This window comes from Pygoscelis adeliae, unplaced genomic scaffold (genome assembly GCF_000699105.1).
Source record: "Pygoscelis adeliae isolate BGI_AS28 unplaced genomic scaffold, ASM69910v1 Scaffold432, whole genome shotgun sequence".
Lineage (NCBI taxonomy): Eukaryota > Metazoa > Chordata > Aves > Sphenisciformes > Spheniscidae > Pygoscelis > Pygoscelis adeliae.
The window spans coordinates 51,525-71,913 of NW_008824289.1; the positions used below are offsets into that span (position 1 = coordinate 51,525).

General features: G+C 45.1%; 1 protein-coding gene across 1 annotated transcript in view; it reads left to right on the forward strand.

The window, feature by feature from the left end:
* CTNNBL1 (catenin, beta like 1) overlaps positions 1-20,389 on the forward strand; it is a 64,830-nt gene that overhangs the window by 37,152 nt on the left and 7,289 nt on the right. The window contains exons 11-13 of the mRNA XM_009318751.1: positions 2,593-2,774; positions 13,256-13,353; positions 14,464-14,544. Of these exons, the coding sequence (XP_009317026.1) occupies positions 2,593-2,774; positions 13,256-13,353; positions 14,464-14,544 (361 nt within the window). The remainder of the gene's footprint in view (positions 1-2,592; positions 2,775-13,255; positions 13,354-14,463; positions 14,545-20,389) is intronic.

A 20,389-nucleotide genomic window follows, 5' to 3' on the forward strand; every position in this document is an offset into this window, starting at 1 on the left:
AAGAAGCGTGGCCAGCAGGTTGAGGGAGGTGATTCTGCCCCTCTGCTCTGCTCTCCCACCTGGAGTACTGCGTCCAGCTCTGGGGCCCCCACCATAAGAAGTACATGGAGCTGTTGGAGCGAGTCCAGAGGAGGGCCACAAAGATGATGAGAGGGCTGGAGTACCTCTCCAGTGAAGACAGGCTGAGAGAGTTGGGGTTGTTCAGCCTGGAGAAGAGAAGGCTCCGGGGAGACCTTCTTGCAGCCATCCAGTACTTCCAGGGGGCCTACAAGAAAGCTGGAGAGGGACTTTTTACAAGGGCATGTAGTGATAGGACAAGGGGTAATGGCTTTAAACTGAAAGAAGGTAGATTTAGATTAGATATAAGGAAGAAATTCTTCACCATGAGGGTGGTGAGGCATTGGAACAGTTTGCCCAGAGAAGCTGCGGATGCCCCATCCCTGGAAGTGTTCAAGGCCAAGTTGGCTGGGGGATGGGGCTTTGAGCAACCTGGTCTAGTGGAAGGTGTCCCTGCCCATGGCAGGGGGGTTGGAACTATAGATGATCTTTAAGGTCCCTTCCAACCCAAACCATTTTATGATTCTATGATGCTCTTATTTTTGAAATAATAAATGTACCAAAAGAGTTCTCTCAGATTTAAAGGTATTAAAAGGAGGAAAACTGGTTAGCAAATGAAGTTGTAATTCAGAGTTCCCTATGAAGACTGAGGTCACTCCCTATTTGGTGATACTCATGTATGCTTGTCTTTGAATTAGTGTACAGCTAAAAGTTACCTCAGTAAGCACAGATGAGACTAAGATAAACTGCTTGCCCTCCAGCAGAATAAATATTTCAAATAAAATCAACTCTAGACAGTCCAGTCAAGCAGCTATTGATCTCTAAAAGCCTGAACTTAAACCCAATGAATATTCCAGAGATCAGTTCTGTGCAACCTTCCTAAATGCTGATCAATATGCAATTACTTCCCCTAAAAACATTTCTTATATTGTCTGGCCTAAGAAGTACTTTATTTTTAGCTCCCTGTAGAAGGGAGGTGGGAGTGTTGAGCCACCCTCCTGCACTGCTCCTCGCTCGTGGGTAGAACTCGCTGCTGCACCAGATCCCAGCTGCACATGGTGCTTTCAACAACCGCTTCATGTCCATCAGAAGCACCTGCAGCTGCACTGGGCAAAGTAACTTTCTTTTAGGCTAGGGTGTTAGTACATGGCTTTTTTTAGTCTGCATGTTGTTAGGGGTTCACGAAGGTAGATCTCTAAAGGGAAGGCATTTTCCACGGTTCTCTGGAGCCTGGGCTTCAGGAAGCCCTGGACGAGAAGACCCTGCTGATGGACATGAAGTCCGGGTGGCCAGCTGCTGGGCCGCTCAGCGTGTGCTGTTTGCAGTTGGGCAGGCTGGTCCTGCAGTGCTGGTTTGGCAGGTATGTGCAAGGGCAGCCTGGGTGCTGCCACCTCCACGGGGGGAAAGAGGAGGGGGCTGAACTGCGGGAGTGGTTTGCTCTTTATAGATCCTTATTCCAGGTCCACAATAATACCTGAGCACCTTACAGACATGCAGAGCAACTAGTGTGTGTCTGAGGAGAATTGTTCTCTCGTCGTCTCCAGGGGAAGAGCACAGCTTGTTTCTGGGAGGATTTATTTTTATATGTGCGTGTAGCTATATAGTTGTTAGAGAACAAATTCTCTTAGAGAAGAGGAAATCAGAGGAGATTGCCATGCACGTGAAGAGGAAGGTGGTGGGGCTTGTGACTGTCCTGCCCTGGGGGGAATGTCCTCCTGGCCTGGCCTTTGGGGATGCTGGGGGCTCTTGTTCTTCAGCTCACGTTAGCTCCTGCTGACGTTTATCTGGTCTGTTGGTTTTATGGGCTGTATTTGCGACTGCTTTTTCAGTTCATGTTTCACAAGATATTTTAAATTTTCCCCTGGATGAATTATAAATTCCCCTGTTTCTGGTTTGAGAGGTACAGGACTCTTGGAGATCATTTTCAGACCATCTGTGTGCTATCGGTATGAGTTACCAGCATCGGCATTCTGAACTCGCATTAAAACAGAATAGCCCAGAATCTATCTGCTTCCTTCCAAATGTGATTTCTGGAGATGTTTTTTTCTTCATTACAGCTGACCACCAAGCTATGCTTACCAAACTTACTCCTTTATTAAACTGAATTATTGCTAGATCTAAATCCTGATCTTTTGAGGGTCACAGTATTTGCCTTGTGTACCCAACCCAGTCTCCCCTGCCGTTTTGTGCTAGTGTTTGTAAGGTGGTGAAGAAATAACTTCTTCAATAACCAAGAAATAAAAATAAAACCATAACAAAATATATAAAATGAAATAAAAAGAAAATAGAAAATAAAAAGAAATAAAAGACGTTTAAAAAGAAATAACCAAGAGAATATTCCCAACCACAGTTTTGAAAAGAGTATTTGTCGATAGAATGTTTTGGCTTCTTGAAGAAAATCTTGCTTAGAGCTTTTGCTCAGACTCTTCATACTTTGTCACATTCATTTCCCTTTTCATGCTGTCTCTTTAAAGTAGTGTGCTCCACAGCTCCTCACGTCCCTGAAAAGTTTAACTTGCAGCTTTCTTTTCACAGAGAGAAGAAGATTTCCCGCAGCAGTGCCCTGAAGGTACTGGACCATGCCATGATTGGACCGGAGGGCACAGACAACTGTCACAAGTTTGTTGACATTCTTGGTCTGAGGACCATCTTTCCACTCTTCATGAAATCACCCAAAAAGATAAAGAAAGTTGGAACAACTGAAAAAGAACATGAAGGTAGGCGTGCTTCCAGATCCTTCTTATGGCCATGGAGGAGGTAAATGGAAGGCAGGTGTCTGAAAAGTACCTGCAATGAGGAGGGGATGGCACATCACCATCTTTTCAGGGTTCCTCCTGCAGCTTTCAGGTCCAGGCAGCCTGCCCGTTCCCTGTCGCAGGCTAGCTGTTGATGACGCACTTGCCCTGCTTGTTTTGGTATCAGCAGTGCCTGGCGATTCCATTTCATGTGTTGTTAATAAGTTATTTTACTCCTGTAGGGTCTGTTGTTTGAAGCTCTGACTCTTTGATGCAAAACTCTTTTGAAAAGAGTAATGAGGCAACTACAAATGTCACCTCAAAAGCAGTGTTTTCATGGCTCTGAGCACTGAAGTGTGACTCCATGAACATCAGGCATTGCAGAAATAAACTGCATGCTTTTGAAGTTGGTTTTTTTTTTTTCTTTTTCTATTTTTTTTTCCTGTCTCCCCTGGAAAACTCCGCTTTAACAGAAATCTGCTGTGGAGTATTACTGCAGGACCTTATGCTGAACTGAATCTAGGGTCAGTCCCTCCCGCTTCTGGTAACATTACCTCTTCCATTTTGTTGATAATTGACTATGTTTTGGAAAAAACTTTAAACACTGCCAGTGATGCTTGAGGTTTTGTGCCAGTTCATTACTCATCTCAGTTCTATAAAGGGTGATTATTGTCAAAAGCTGAAGAGGTGTGAGTGGGTCTCAGGCTTGCCTAGTATCCATCCTTAACTCTTGCAGCAAACCAAGGGAAAATGGAAGGAAACAGCAACAAAATGGGAGCTCTAAACCCAAATACCCTGCTTTGGTACTGTCCTTGCAACTCAGGTGGAACGAGATGTCCTGATGTTCTCCAAAGTAAAGGCAGGGAGGTGCTGCCTCCTGCAGACCTTGCCGGGCACTGGGCTGAGGCGCTGGCTGGGACTGAGCAGCCCCTTTCTCTGGAAGAGCTGCAGAGCTGGGGGCAGCTCGGTGGGCATCTGCTTGTTCTCGTCTTCCTGAGGACAGGGTGGTGAGGAAGAGGAGGGGCAAATCCAGCAAGCAGCTGTTTTCTTCTTGAAAACTGTGCCAGTGGTGAGCTGCTAACTACATTTGTTCTAGAGCACCAACATTAAAAGATGATAACGCTCTGTTAACGAAGGTAGCGGCTTGGTTAGGCTGCGGTAGCTGCGGAGGTGAGCTCTGCGCCTTGGAGGCGGCGGGGCTGAGGCGGGATGGTGGGTGGAAGCCGGAATTGGCAGTGCCGTGCACACGTGGCGGCAGCGGCTGCTTTCCTAGCACGGGTGGAGAGAAGGGGCTTACCTGCAGCCCAGCGCCAGCTGTAGTAACGATTCGCACACAGGCTGCCAATTCTGGCTGCCTTATCTGTCTTGTATTGTGTTGCTTGTCTTGGATAGATAATGGTGAGGAAGAAATGCTGTCGTGTGTTCTGGCGTTTATGTAGCAAAATCGTGGAGAGTGCAGTTGTGCTTAGATGATGGATTTAGGGGATGTTTTGAAATCTTCATTTGCAGTATGAAAATAAGGTTGTTTAATTCTTCTTACTGAGAGAAAGCTTGAGCTAGAATACGAGCTTTTGAGTACAGAGATCTGGGTCTGTGGCTCATGTCACTGACTTAATTTTTCAGTTTGGGAAAGTGAGTAAATCTCTGTCTCATCTGCTTTGTCTTGAGACTGCAGATGACATCTGTGTGCAATCTTGGCTACTGTGAGGATTGGGTAGCAGTCTGGAAAGCCCTAACAGGGTCAGTTCCTAACTATTTCTGTGATGGGGGGGGGAAAAAAAGCAAATCTGCCCTCAGGAAAATGGAGTGATCCGTGCAAACAGTCTTCGTAACATACCTCCATCTCATTAGTATTCAGAAGAAATGGAGGACGTTAAGATGAGTCCAGAAATCAGTTTTATTAAAATAAGCTCTCCCTAAAACGTTTTGGTAGTAAGTCCAATTTTCTTTGTTTTGCATCACTGGGCAGGTGAGTTACTGAATTTCTAACGATGGGAGTTAATTGAGATGTTTAACAGGGTGCCCCTGGAGCCTGTCGCAGCCATTGTCCTGACGTGTATAAGCAGCATAGTATATGTTTTTACTTTGCCAAATGTTGCACCAGCAATACATTAATTACTTTGTGCTCGAGGGCACTGCTGGTTGATGGTCGGCTCCTGTGAGCCACTGGCTGAACAGGAATACTGCAAAGAGTCCTTGGTGCCTGCTGGTTTTAAAGGAAACGGTGCAGGTCTAGCGTGACTGAGAATCGATGCCCTCTGTGTTGCGTTGATCCTAGGAACACGCTTCTTTCTGCATATCTCTTTGTTTATTTATCAAAAGGAATGCTAATGTTCAGTCTTCTCTTGTCATCTTTTCCTGTTAAAACTTTATCCTGTTTTCAAACTATTTAAAAAAAATATTAAAAATTAATTAGAATGATCCTTTTCTGCTAGGAGAGCGTTCATGTATATGTCAAATGGAGGAACATATTCCTTTAAAGGATTAACTAGAATGGCTTTGTAACAGAGGCACCAGTATTTATTAAAAAGCAGTTTTAAGGAGCTGCTCTGTGAACACATTCACTGTAATGCCATTGAGACTCTGTCGGGACAGACGCTCGTGGTTATGCTGCAAAATATGAAATTCTTAATGGGCTATTAACTCTGGAGCCTAATTACAACTGCTGAAAGGACAACCCTGTTAAAATGCTTCTGCACTGGGTGAGGTACCAAACAGCTCTGCCAGCAGTTTTTGTCCACCGAGACTCTCCCTCCTCTGCCTGTCCTGGGTGTCCCTTTGTCTGCAGCTGCAGAAGTGCCGCCAGGCTGCAGGTACCAGCAGCAGCTGGGGCTCGAGGACGCTTTAGCTGTAGTTAGCAACAGAGACACTATTCTCATTGGGCATCCGATGCTCCATCTTTAGAGCACAAAATCTTTCGTATGTGTCTGGTGGTGGTAGGAAAATACTCCACTTGTCTTTGTTTTATAGTAGTGTTGCTTTTTACATAGGAGATAGTCCATAAAATAATGTTTATTTTATTGTCTTGAAGGCAATGTTCTGAATGTGACAAAATAATAAATACGCTAGTGAAAAAAACTCAGTGTGACTTGGCGAGCTTTTATTTATTACAGAAATTTATAATCCAAATTAAATTTGATAAAAATAACTTCTCTAATGTATTTCTCTCTTTTTTTTTTTTTTTTTTTTTTTTTTTTTTTAAGCGGTAACCAAGTCCAGAGGAATAGGATACAGAGCTGAAACCGTGTTATTCCTGCAACCTCAGCTAGGCAGAAAGTAAAATCAAGCTACTTGGGGAGGTCAAGTCCTTCCCTTTTGTGACTCAAGTATAATTTCTAAAAGAGATGCAAGAACTCCTAGTTCTTGCTTAACATTTCCAGCATTCGGATTCTGCTACTCTTTACTAGCCCGTGCAGTGGAAGCACGTGTTGGCATGGGTATTCTCAGCGGCTGCCATTCATTACCATAACCTTCTGACAGTGGATACAGGATCTTTTTAAAAGCTAGCATAAAGGTGTCAGTGCTGGTTAGCTACATTTTAAACACTGTCAGTGCTTAAAAATTATTTTACTCTAGGGAGCCTGTGAACAATTTAAATCCAAACTGCATGTATTTATGCTTTATATACACTGTGTAATTAGGAAAAAAGAAAGGGAAAGTTTCTTAACCATCTTTATGGATGATTTGAGCCGGAAGATTTGGCTGGTGGTGTGTAACTGACTACACGTTATCTATACTTGAATTTTGCCTGACTTTGTACAGATCATGATATACTTCTGAGGGTATTAGGTTTGTGAGAAAAATCTCATTTGAAGCATTTCCCTTTTTCTGAGGCAGTGAAGCAACTCAAAACAGAAATTTTGCAGCTGAAGACAGAAATGGCTTAGAGTTTTCCTATGTCTGTGGGGTCAAAATACTTGTGAGTATCCAGCCGGGTTGGCCAGCCTTAAAGAGAAATAGCCTGTCGTTGTAGAAAGTGGTGTGTCTTGGGTAGGGTTTTGTTGTGAGGCTGTTGAATGGCATTAGCAGGGTCCCCCTTAGGTGCTGCTTGGCATTGTGTGGAGCGGATGAGGCAGGTTGTAGGAGGCGGAGAATTAATGGCAAGTATTACTGCAGAAATGCATTTAATTCCACTAGATGCTCAGTGTTTGTTTTTGTGATTGACTGCTCCCCGCAATCTTCCTGATTAAGGGTTGTGATCCCTCTGGTAGTGTCATCCAGACAGGTGTCGAGTCAGAGACTGAGCACCGCATAAAAGGTACGATACAGCATAGCTTGGCCATAGCCTTTTGTTGTGGCTTATCTATATGGTAAGTAAGTAACAGATGGTAGTATAATATAGCCTACCTATAGTGAGCATTGGTAGAAAGGTAAAGGCCAAATTGTGGAGAAAATGTGCTCTTGGTCAGTCTGAGACTGGGGGCTACACTATACATATAAAATGGTGAGATCTGCCGTGTTCGTGTGTTCTGACAGGGCACCCTGAGGGGAGCCTGGCTGCCTCGTGGCTCCAGTGGAACTGAGCTGGAAGGGCAGAGAGGCGAGCGTCTAGTGTGTGTGATTGCAGGGAATGAATGGGAATTTGGCTCTGGGTGGTTCTTGGCATAAATATAGGGTAAGATTTGAAATAATGCTTCTGTATTGTGAATTTTGAAATGCGGAGGATGCTGTACGAGCATCTGTTCCAAAATCTCCTCTGTTGCAGAGCTGAGGGTCATCTTGTCTTCACCATCCATAAGGGTGCAATGGCTCTTGGTACTGGACTTCCCGGAGCAACAGTCAAATCAAAGTGTTGGATGCTGACTTGAAAGTCTTGAACAGTCTCAGTGAGCTAAAAATGGAGAAAATACAAATTCCTTCTGAATTAGAGAGTCTGTAGTGAAGCAATCATAACTTGCTTGATAGGCTGTGTATTCTCCTGCTCTTTCTCAGGACAGTTATTTGCAGTCCAGTTTTGCTCACTTGGAGAGTCTAATGAACTATAAAAGGATGTTTGTCCAATTCATCTTCATTTAAATGCTTTCTCTTGACTTAGATGTCAGTTTTACTTAGGAATGCTTGATTTGATAACCTGAGAATTAGTTCAGCCAATTTCCAAATGAGAATTCCTGTCACTGTGGTTTTTTGCCTGTTTGCCCTCTAACGATAAGGAAGCCTCTTTTGGAGATGCTCAGCTATACACTTCGTTTAAAAAACAACAGCAGCAAAACCCATTTCTTAGTAAATATGCTCTTACTCCTTTGTAACGTACACCGAAAGGCAGCAAAGCCCTTGGGATGAATACCTGCTGCAAAACTAAGTTCCCTGGGCATGGAAAAGTGAAAAGGCAGCAACAGAAAAATGGCCTGATAAAGAGTTATCTTTATTAACTGAACACCCTCTGCCAGCCAGCAGAAAATGTTTTTCATTTGGTGGTCTTCTGAAGTGAATACCTAGGGAAGGCATCAGTCTGTTTAAACAGAACTTTATTATGCCAATTTGTTATTTTACCATCAACCCTCCAGAATGCAACAGGAATCTGTTATTTGAATGAACCATGATGCTGAGTACAGAGTTAAATTTATCTCAATTAAAGTTAGCATTCTCTGTTACAAGAACATCACAAAAATAAACTTTCTCAGTCGATAGAAAGAATTCTGTTTTACATTCAGCATGATGGTTGGATTCCAGCGCACCAGGGGCATTGTGTGTGGAGCTTTTTCACCCTTTCTAGGCCACACTTTACCCACCAGTAAAATCAATATTTCTTACTGTTGTCAGTATTTTAAGATACGATTTTTCTTGGCAAAATACTGTGATACTTGAGTGGGTTACGCTTTTAAAATGCAGATTATTAATGCCTGTGAAAACAGGTAAGCTTATTAGATGCTACACCATTGGAATAGCATGTCCCTGGTTCCACCTGTGGTCCTGTAACGAACCAAAACACTAGTGGAGTGCGGGAGCGGTCAGTCTTCTGTGACTTTACAAGCTGCATTGCAAAACCTCTGTCTGAATGCATTTCATATGCATCCAAAAGCTGTGCAGAGGAGAAACTCCAGAAGTCACCTCTCGGCACTGCTGCAGATTTACGCTGGGTCGGCTGCACACTTGGTCTCGGGGCGTTTTGGCAGCGTGGCCTCAGTGCGAGCGTCCTCCCTCCTGGAGCTGGGGAGCTGCTGGTCCTTAGGGTGTGCCAGGGGCTTCATCTAGGTTTCCCAGAAAACAGACATGAAGCCGCAGAGTTTTGTGCATAGGAAGGGTGGAAGTTTCTGAGAGAGATAGCTTCCACCCCCCGGTATTTTCCTGCTCCTAATTAGAAACCACAATTTATCTTAAGAGTTCTTTACAAGACAGAAGGCTCTTAAATGTATTCTGCTGGGTTCACTAGAATATCCTGCTTGTCCACCTAACGGCTGCTGTCCCCTTGCACCCAGAAGCTCACGCTTTCCCCTTCCTCCGGGAGGATGCTTGCCTCATCTGCGTCAGTATTGCAAGGGAGCATGCTTGAGCTTCCTCCCCTGCTAGGCAGATGTCTGTTATAATGAAATGTAAAAAAAAAATAAGAAAGGGGGGGGGGATAATAAAGGCAGAGGAGTGTAATGTTACGGCTTGATTTGACAGGCCCTCCTGCTGTTGCAGCTGCCAGTGCCAGCCATGGAATAGATTAATCTGTATTCCAACACGCCGCAGCTGAAGTCAAGATCGATCTAATTAGGGTGTTTTAAACACTGCTTGCATTCTGAAGTCTTCGTGCCTGTCTGGAGAGGGGAAGGCTCCCAAGAGCTCGAGGTGATCCTGGTCTAAGCAGGACTCTGGTGCAGCTGGGTGACCACATGTGATATGACCTGCCTAGAACCAGGGATGTGGCTGGGACGGTGCGCCGCACTGCAGCGTCGGCGTCGTGGAGAGTCATGGGTACACGTAGGTGAACCAGCCGATGGGGCAGAAAACAGGGTTATCTGCTAATAAGAAGCAAGCCTCTGTCTTCCCATATCCATGAATTTGTGAGATTTTTGGGATGTTTATATGAAAAAAGTTGTTCTTGATGCGTACTAGCTGCCAGCTGATAACTGTTATTCCTTTAAAGGAATCCTTGGTGGTGCTGAGCATGGCTCATTTTGATGTTTGCTTTTCAAAGGAAATATTTCATCATTCTTAGAAATGGGGGCTGGGCAGCAACTTCTGCCTCTGGCCTTGTCTGTTGCCCTCCTTGAAAATAACTCTTTTTGTGCAGGTGATATGGACTTTGGCTGAGCACTGGCACGATTATTTAGAAGTTTCCAAAATATTCAGAGGCAGGCAGGCTGCCCGAGGCGTTGCCCGAGGGCGATGTGCAGCTTCGGATGGGCCAGGAGCTGCTTTATGGCATAACCGTGATTTTTTGCAGGGGAGTGTGAAACACACTAGTGCATTTTTTTTCAGGAAGCTGATAAAAAAAGGTTTAGATAGTTCAGAAATATTTCTGTACAATATTTTTTTTTAACATTTTGACCAGGCAACTAAATATTTCCTGGCTTTTCTGGAGTGATATGTTGAAAGAATAACCTCATTCTTAAAAAACCTGTGTCAGCTTCTTTAGACTTCTCAGTAGTTTTAAAGATTTTATTGATAAAATGGATAAATATCTGCATATGAGCACCAAAGTAAAAATCATGGCTAAAATACATTTCCTAGTAAAGGAGTACTGAAAAAAAGCAAGTGAAGATATATCATTGGTGAGAATATTACTACTAAAATACTGTGTCAACACTTCTAAACACTTCCAAAAAAAGGTTTGGGGAAAAAATAGTGTGAAATACAGAGTGCTGGCTTCTTTCTAAAACAGCAGAGCATCTGTTGGGATGTATTAAAAAAAAAAAAAATCTTCATTTTGTTGTATTTTTTTTCACCTTAAGAAAATAGGATCTTGCAATCTTTGGAGGCTTTTACAATATTTTTAATGTAGACCCTTAATTTGGTGTCGGTTTTTGTGGAATAACTGTTTCTCTGCAGCAAGAGCATGCACCGACATACCCAGAGCCATCCTTCACCCCCATGTTATCCTGTCAAAATGACAGAGCAGCCACACGGTGCTGGCCACCCGATAAACCTGTTATCTCCTCTGCTCCTCCTGCCAGAAGCGCTCCCAATCTCTTTGGTACATGAAAAATTGACACCACCTCAGGCAGAAATCTGTTTCTAAGGAAGCTACATTTATAAGTAGCTAATGAAATGGGGTGTGTGCGTGAGTGTGTACAGCCTCTTCTGTTTGCTGCCCTTATGTCGTATGCAGATAATCCGTGCTACGGGGAGGGCAGACACAACTTGGACCAGCGGCCTGTGTGACTTCGCCTTTCCGCGGGCGCGTAAGCCGGCGGTTAGTGCAGAAGCTCCCTGCCAACACGTTGGTGTCGCTTGTTCTTTGTACGCTGGTGCAATCGATCAAGGCTTCTCGTGGCTCCAGGCTAGGCAGTGCTGTGGAAATGCGTGTTAAAATGGTTTGATGGCAATAAGATGATGATCCCTTTCCTCTGCGCATTGCATTTTCCTCTCTGAAAATAACGAATCTTGACACCCCTTCTCCTCTCCCCACCACCGTGGGTGAGGAAATGTTTATGGCCGTTATTTTTCATCAGTCTTAATCAGCAAGATTAAAGTGAAGACATCTTGGAGAAGTTACAGTTTTGCTGTTTTTGTAACTACAGAAGTTACATCACACAGATGTTCTCTTGTGTGAATACATTGAGATGTCTAAAACATAAGGTCTGTGCTTAATGCAGACCTGTGGGCAGGAAGCAATACCAAATGATTTGGCAAGGGAGAGAAACTCATGCCTCTCATTTGCTTTGCGCCTTTGTGCTTGGTTTTATTTCCCCGTATTAAAACCATATACTCTTTGATATTGCCAACATCATTTCTCGTGTTGGCATGCATTTTGCGAATGATTTGCATCTCTGCAGCCCCTGTGATACCGGAGGTGCAGAAGTGTGGTTGTGGCTGCTCTGCTTCCCTTTCACAAGAAAAGGAAGGAGGACGCGTTCCCTGGGCTCCTTCCCTCGCCTCGAACCGGCTCCCAGGGGTGAGCCGGTTCCTCCACCCTGGAAAGTGTTCATGGGCAAAAGGATGAAGAGCCAGAGCACGAGAGTTGTAACGAGAGCTTGACTTGAAATGTTTCAAACCGAGTATGATTTTATGTGTATATTGTATATAAATTGCACGTAAAATTGGTGAATCCTTCTGAAGAAACAAGGACACAGAGAAGCACTTGCTTTTGTGCTTCACTGAAGTCTGGTACAGCCAAATACTAGTGGTTAAAGAAGCGTAAGACACCCTGTGTGAAAAAGTATGCTTTTGGAAAAGATCATGTTGCTTTCTGTCCCTCAAGGAGCAAAGATCTCAAGGCCCTGTTCAGAAATGCTTTCTTTTTGAACACCACTTGAACCTGGTGCTTTGCAGCAGCTGGCTGCAGTGAGGGAGTGCACCACGTTGGTGCTCAGGAGGAACTTCGGAAAGGTGTGCAAAGCACAGAAGCAGAAATGCCACGCGGCCCTTCGGTACCTCCTTTAGTGGTCCCCCACCGAGGGACATCTGTGTTCCTGCAGAAGGAACTCCTCAGAGCTCAGTCCTGCCCCTCGGGAGGAGACCAGCATTGCTGGGGGTTTGAGGCACTTGGTTCAGTCACCTTTCAGAGTGAAGCTGTGGTTGGACGTTAACACAGATGTTCTCTTGTGTGCTTGCAACATTGACTTTTTACTTGGCTCCAAGGTTTGTGCTGTAAAGTATGGCCCCCAAGTGCGACTGAGAAGGCCATAAAGCACGTTTGTTTGGTCGTTTCTGGTTTGTTGTGGCACATTCATATTCAATCCATAGGATTTTCTGTAAATAAAAGTGGTTTGTTCAAGGGTTTTTTTCCTCTAGCTAGTACCAGTTAAGTCTCTGCAGGTGCTGCATGCTGGCACAGTTATTCGTTCCTGAAGCTCTCCTGTTTCAATAACCGTCCCCTCTTTGGTAACCTAAGGGTCATGTGAGTGACGGTGCCAGGTCAGGCTGCTTTGGGGCCAGGATTCCTTTTAGCCCCAAGGGAGGAGGCAGCGTGCTGTGCCTTTAGCTGTGATGGAGGGTGCCAAGAAGAGTGTGTGCTGCTAGGCAGGCGTGCCAGCCTGGGGAGGTGAACTGGAGCAGAATTTGTGCTTTACGTAAGGTGCTTTTTTCAGGCCACTGAGGAAGAGCAGGATCAGTGTTAGCAGGAGTAGTGCAGCAGAGACAGAGGAGACCTTGCTGGCTGGGCTGTGATGGGTGAGGAGCTGCCTGTGCTCCCCACAAATGCGGCTTGCTGCTCTCACCACCGCTCTGCCTCCGCTCACCGGTGATGGGAAGGAACCAGGGTTCCACTTATCAATGGCTACACGTGGAAGTGCTAGTAGTAAATTTAATGGCATGTTACAGAGAAAATAAGCTCCTGTTCCTGATCTCAGCATGCAATTTTCATTTTGTGTCTCCAGAACATGTCTGTTCCATCCTGGCCTCCCTTTTGCGAAATCTGAGAGGGCAGCAGAGGACACGGTTACTGAATAAATTCACAGAGAATGACAGTGAGAAGGTGAGTGCTGAATATGTGTCTGCAGTCTCTGGGCTACCAGGCTGGGAGGATCGGCAGAGTGCCTGCGCACACTTGCTAGGTTACTGAACAGCCGTTATTGTACCTGCCTATAGAGACTTGTACTCTCACAGGCCATCGTTCTCTCATTCATGTTGTTATCTACAAACTGGAGAACTGGAAATGCCTTTAGTACTTGGCCTCCCACATCATGTGTGCTCTTGTTTTCTGGTGCCCTTGCACGTGGTAGTAGTGATTCTCAGTCCTGGGTTGTGTGTCTCTGCTAAAGCCTGATCATGTAACATGTGTTGTGTGGTACTACATTGTGCTGGCTCTGTGAGACCAGGGCAGTGTGGAAAGGTGCCAGTCTTTTCTAGTGAAGCTCTTTTGCATAGAGTTTAGGAATTGCTATAGTACACATTTAATATTCCCCATTCCTCTCCTAGAGTGTGTCACTTTAGTGGTGTTTACTCTGGGAAATTCTCTCCAAAATATTTACTTGGTGGTGGATAGATCAAACAGCTGTGAAACAGAAAAAGCAGCTTTTGCAAACCAGTAATTCCCAAGGGGTTTGTAAATTCTGCTACCGGGGAAATACTGGTTCCTTAGTATTCCTCATTAGTGTGTTTTAAAGGTGTTTTTCATAACCTGTTCTACCAATTGCAGAAAATTTCCCATTACTAGATAGGTTTTCAGTTGCCTAATACAGTTCAGAGGAGAGCAGGAGAGCCGTAACGTGTCTGATACATTTAACATAAGCTTGGCTGCATACAGCATAGACAGAAAGGTCCGTTGAAGAAACCAGGAGAACTGGAGAACCACAGCACAGGAGACTGAGCGAGCTAGGGATACGTGTCTATTTGCTGCCTTTTAGCTGGAGCTGACGAGACCATACTGTGGTACGGGATTACATTCAAATGCCTGCAGACTCAGTGTGCTCATCCGAACACCACTTGTACCGTCCTTCTGTAATGTATTCCTTCCTGTGAGTGACAGAATTGCCTGTTACTTTGTGAAGACTGCAGCTGGGAGGAAAACAACATAGCATGAAGGATTAAAGATGATTGCATTGTTCTTTTTTCTTGCTTAGGTCTCTCTCTTCTGCCCTTGCAGGTTGATAGGCTGATGGAACTGTATTTTAAGTACCTGGATGCAATGCAGGCAGCTGATAAGAAGATTGATGGAGAGAAACATGTATGTATTGCTTAAGTGTTGCCAGCTCATGTCTACAATACCTCTGCCCAGGCATGTTGACTTCTGGCTCAGCCAGGTCACTCTTCTGAGCCGTGCCCTCATACCTGTGCTGTTATGTCTTAATTCTTGTTGTCCTGCTCTCCAGTTTCCAGTTAACCTCAGTTAAAATGGGCTGAGAACTTCTCCACATCAAGTGCTTCTGGCCTTTTCTTAGAGTGAATTTTACTAGGAGGGCCTAAGTCTATGCTTCAATTTGCCTTCGCTTTTACTTGGCTGAAATCTTGCTTGGTTTAGCAGATGGAGAGTAAGTGAAATGCAGAGAGACAATTACATGATAATGTGCGAGGCCTCCTACCCTGATCTTTAGAGTTCTGATCAGCTGTGAGAAAGCGTCTATTTTCATTAGTTAGGTGAGGCTGCAGCCAAAGGCTGGTGTGCTCTCTGTGCACCAGCGGTGAATCGTTTTGAGTGACATGAGCCTTGATACCACACAGTACTTTCTTGGAACTGAAGCTGGAACAGACTTTTTGAAAGAGAACGAGCTGTTGGAGTCAGGAAGCAGCTTGCATAGCTGTTAGCGAGCTTGGCCAGCTTCCCACAAGATTATCTGTATCAGCACTGAAGAGGGTGTGAGATTGATTAGCGCTGACGGAGAGTAATCACTGCAGACGCTGTCCCTGCACGCAGGCGAGCTCGGTGTGCCACGGGCTGCAGCCCCCCGCCAGGCTCCGACAAACAGCTGTCTGCCCACGGCCAAGGCCACTTCTCTGGGCACTGGCAAACATTCTGAGGGCATCTGAGCTCAGCAGCGCTGCTGCTGCTCAAAAAGGCACGGGGGTGAGTGATGAATGGAGTTGCTTTTGCTGCCAGCATTCAGGCTCCATATGGACAGCTGCAGCTTCACAAATGAACGTTGGCCTGAAGAAAAACAGCCTTTACCCTTTCCTGCTATCCCTCCGCGCTCCATTCATCCTCCTCGGAACAGAGCAAGAAATTATTTATTCTCTACATTTCATTGTTGGTGTGTGGGTTTTAGAACTCAAAAAACAGAATGGATTTTTCTGGCTGAAGTCTTGCGGTGTATGGGCAGCTGCTGTACAGAGCCCTTAAATGCAACATGCAGAGCTGGTGTATGTGCCCTTTATCCAAAAGGATCCTGAGGCAGTCTGCAAATGTTAACACCTGTAGCAAGCAGCCAGCACAAAGCTGGAGTGAAGGAAATTTGAGTGTGAAGAAGCTTGTGTAGAAGCTCTTTAATTAATAATATTAACCCATTCGTGTTTACTGATGTACAAGAGAAGAGAAACCAAAGAACCTCGGGTTTTCCTCCGTGTCCAGAAGGCCACTGTGCTTTTGCCCCACTGCAGGGCTCTGTAGGCTGGAATGGCTAGAATAAATGGGTCTCAATTCTTCACTCCTATTAGAGCTAATAATAGGATTTGGCAGAAACATCTCATATGTGCAATATATTGGGCACAACATGGATGAAATACGATGTTGAGGTTCATTCCTAGCTTGGAACACTCTTGGAATTACCGTTCGCTTTGTTTTGTAGCATCCTCAAATAGTCAGTGGGAAACGGTCTGTTGAGATCAGAAGTGGCTCAAGCGGTTTCCCCACGCAGAAGTAGGCAAAAGCCATCATTCTGTCCGTCAAATCATGGCATTGTCTGGCTGTGACAGGATTTATGGCGCACTTCAATGTTTCTAGTTGTGGCACGTGAATCATTGAAGTGGATGGTATGAACACTTGGTCCTTTAGAAACTGTGCTATGTCACTTGAGGGCTTTTGACCTTTCTCTTGCAGTAGAGGACATAGTACCCCAAAAATCTGGAATATAGATCCTCATCTTTCTCCCTACCCCAAAGAAAAAAGATACCTGATGGGATTTTACAGGTTCAGCTTATACTGATGAGAGCGAGATTCAGGCCTGATGGACAGAGTATCCTGGTGTAAGTCTTGCATTACAAGAAGTTAAAACCTGGTTATACAAGGAATGACTGAGTGTATCATACCTGATGTTTTATCTTTAGCAGTGCAGCTAGCATAAGAAGCTCCTGCTCTTGCAGTTCTCTTCCTTTTTCTTTCTTTTAGCTTGGCTTATTTTAGTGATCTGGTTTATAGCCCAGCTCTTCAGCCTGTGGTGGTGAAGGTGTGGGAGTAGTTGAGGGTAGAAGGGAGGGGAGGAGTTTCAGAAGCCAGCTGTTTCTGAGGAAGATCAGTTGTAATGAAACTGCCCCCTTAATCTGGACAATGAAACAGGATGAGGTCCAGAGGGAGAGCTTCCCTTCTTCTCAGTGTTACCCGCTTGTTTACTTCTGTGGAATCTATTCAGAAGTGATCAGAGATGATAACTTAGTGATCACCCTAATTGCCATGTGAAACCCAGGAACAAAGTCCACGTGAGCATTTGTCTCCAACACCTGACGCCTGTCTTAGCACTTTTCTCAAAGTTTTTAGTTAGAAAATATCTTGTCCCCCTCTCAAATTCTTTAATTCTTTCTGTAGGACACGGTGCAAAACCCTATGCCTTTTAACTCCCTTTAAAATGAGGCATAATTACAGGTGATAGCAGTAGCCTTAGTGATCTCTAAAAATAGTAGGAAAAGACAGGAGATGGTTTAATATTTTTATAGTTCCACAGAAAATTATGCTCAGCAGGTTTATTTGATAAAATATTCTCACCAGACACTTTGCGCTATAATGACTTACAAATTACATGCTAATTGTGTTACAGTTAAGTCATTCCATCCTTGAAAGGGAGAGGTGGAACTCCTAGCACGAGAGCGATGTCCACAGATTGGGATAACTGACATAGGAATTTGTATTAGCCCATCATTTCAGTTCAGTTTATAAAGACCGAATTGCCTGGAGTTGTACTGAGGGCAGGACGTAGCGTCCTGGCAGGGGCTGTGTTAGTGCAAGTGTAAAGAACACAACTGTGTTCACGGGAGGGCCTGTGCCTTCTGGAGTGTGGCTGAATTCATGCTGTCTGTACCGCAAGCTTTTCCAGCAAATGGCCAGCAGCTGAGGTAAGCTTTGAACTTTCTTGCTGAGACTGGTGGGTCTTTTTAGATGACTGCCCTGACATGGTTCCCGTTTCTTGCTGCTGAAGTTGAGCTCACGCTTTTGCAGGAGCTGCTGCTCGGTTTCTCCTGACTCAGAAGTGATGGTATGCTTTGTAGCAATTGCAATGAGCTTTTCAGCTCTTGCAGATTGGTGGCTCAATTTACAGAAATGCAAGAGTGTTTCTGCTTGTAAGACAGAAATGAAGAAAGTCCTTCCCACAGCAGAGGGCTCTGATGGTTTCTTCTGTGGTTCTGAGAGCTTCTTAGTCACCTTGGTGTGACTGGGGTGCCTGCCTGTTCTCCTGGGCGCAGTAGAGTCCATGACCTGACTAGGGCTCAGTCCTAACCGTTCTGTGTTTCAAGGAAAACGGTGGTCAGTCTGCAGAAGGGACCATGTGGTCTGCAGCCTCTGCATGTGAAAGAGGCTCCTGGGGAAATCGTTGTCACATCTGTGAGCTGAAAGCAGATGGTCCTGGGCAGTCCTTGTTACGTTGGTCTGATTTCACCCGAGGCTTCTGCTTGCTCCTCTGCTGTTGCGAGTGTTGGTCCCTGTCTCCTGCATGTCCTTTTTGACCAAGGGCTTCGCGATGACCTTGAGTTTAGCTATTAGCCTGTGGTCTGAAAGCACCTCCTGAGCATGGCTTGCATCACTTGCCCCTCCCCAGTAATACAGACAGAAGGTAGTAAGGGGAGAGAATCTGTACTTGGTGAAGGAGACAAGTGATGATAGTTGTTTTTGTGCATGGCCATTTGGAGCCTCGTCTCTGATGACCTGGAGTGGCCTCGCTATCCCACCCGGTGAGGAAGTAAAACCAGGATCCTGGAGGTGTTCTTTGTTCTCGACCAGCGCACGTCCCTTCTGCTCTGCTCAGCCTTGCTGCGTGTGCTGGGGAAGGTGAATGGTAGGTAAGGAAGGAGGAGGATGCAGAGAATCTTTTGGGCCCTACTCCAGTGACTCTGTGGAGCAGATATGATCTTTTGTATAGCATTGGCAGATCCATTGTATCTTTAGGTTTTGAGTCTCTACTTGACACCTCGAGGCCTGTCAGTCCTGCCTCATTAGTGTGAGAGAAGCTCATTTTAGCTTCACAGAAGCCCATCTTATTGCTGTCTTCTCCCATCAGCAAGGGGCATCTCAGTACATATTGTTGGCAGATTAGAAATGGCATCTGAGTGCTCATTTGGAGGTTAGTGACTTGACAGCTTTGAAAGAGAGACAAAGTGGAAAGGTGGCTATTTGGTACTGTACTAGGAGGCAGATTAGCATTTAAAGGGTGGTTGTGGTTTAAAAAAAAAAAGACAGACTGTGAAAAGGCACCTTAAAACTATACTTGTCTTCTAATTCATATCTGCTTAATTTACTGGCACAAAATAATCTTGCTTCTCTGTCGAGAGGGGCTGTTATAACTGCTGCCTTCTCTGTGTAATCAAGACAGCAGTTGCCTGGATTCGGCTCCTGTGATCACTGTGCTTGGATCAGAATACAGAACAGACACGGTCTTTGTTTCCTGCTCTGGAGATTCAAAATCCTGGCCTGTTGATGTTTTTCTGTTCAGGAATTTAGCACTGTTGAGAAGAGTAGGCAATAAGCCTGTGTGCGGTGAGGAGGGTAAGCAGTAGTTCGGGAATTGTCGTCTTTCTGGAATGGGGTTTTTTGATATTTCGGTCAATGGCTTCCGATCTCTTGCTACCCAGACTCAACATTGTTTAGCTTTAGAGACCAGATTTGATCAGATTCAAGCAATTTGGCATGGATGTAGGGTGAGGAAAGTCACTCCTTGCACATAATTGGATTTTTCTTTTTACTGGCAAGAGCTTGCGTGCAAGCTTTGCCCAGTCATGCCTGTGCCCATGATTTTGAGAACCTGGAGTAAATTACAGTTGTGCAAATGTTGGAGTCTACAGGATCTGACACTAAAGCATCCTGTAGTGTAGCCAAAGCAGTTGACTTCATGGCATTGGTAACTGGGCATTGTTTTTTAAACTTAACTTGTTCTTTCACTGTCAAACTACATTTCCAGGAGGAGAGGAAAAGTGTTTCATTACCTGTGCTTTCCTCTCTCACTTTTGGGAGGCAGTGGTAAACAGCTGTACTTCTAAGTCACTTAATCAGATTTCTGCATGGTGAGCATCCATTGCACTCTCTCCAGTGAGAAATGCACAGGGTTAATTTTCCTTCTTGTGCCTAAAAGACTCTACCTACAATTAGATGTGAGGACTTGGCTTGACAAAACGGTAAGATTTGGTAGCCTAAATCAGCTGTGGTACTGGTGACCTTGCGTGTGTTTGCCTGGAGTATGGGCACCCCGAGGAAGCAATTCTTCTTGAGCATTACAGGTACAGTGCTCTTGCTGGTGATCGCTCTAATGAGAAAATATTGCTCCGCTGGTGTGTGCCCACCTGCCAGCCGGCTGCATAATAAATCACACAAGCTGCAGCAAGCTAGCAGGGTCTGACAAGCTGCTTCCTTTATTTAAGAACAAAACCAAAAAAACCAAACCCCAAAATGCAAAAGGTCACACATGACATCAGTTATTTTGGCCTGCCGGTCTCCATGAAAATGGATGGCAGGTTCAGCTGGTGGACGTGGCCGGCCTTTCTCAGGGGGAAGCTGCTCTGAGCTTTTTGCCCGGCTGCTTTTGCCAGTGTCCTGAAGAAGATGCTCTGTCTGAACAAGGCAAATGGAACGGCCTCTTGCCTTCTGCCTTTGGCCTCCGTTTGGGCAGGTCTTGCTAGCGAAGCACCGTATGTGCAGAGAAAGAATGAACCGTCGGCAT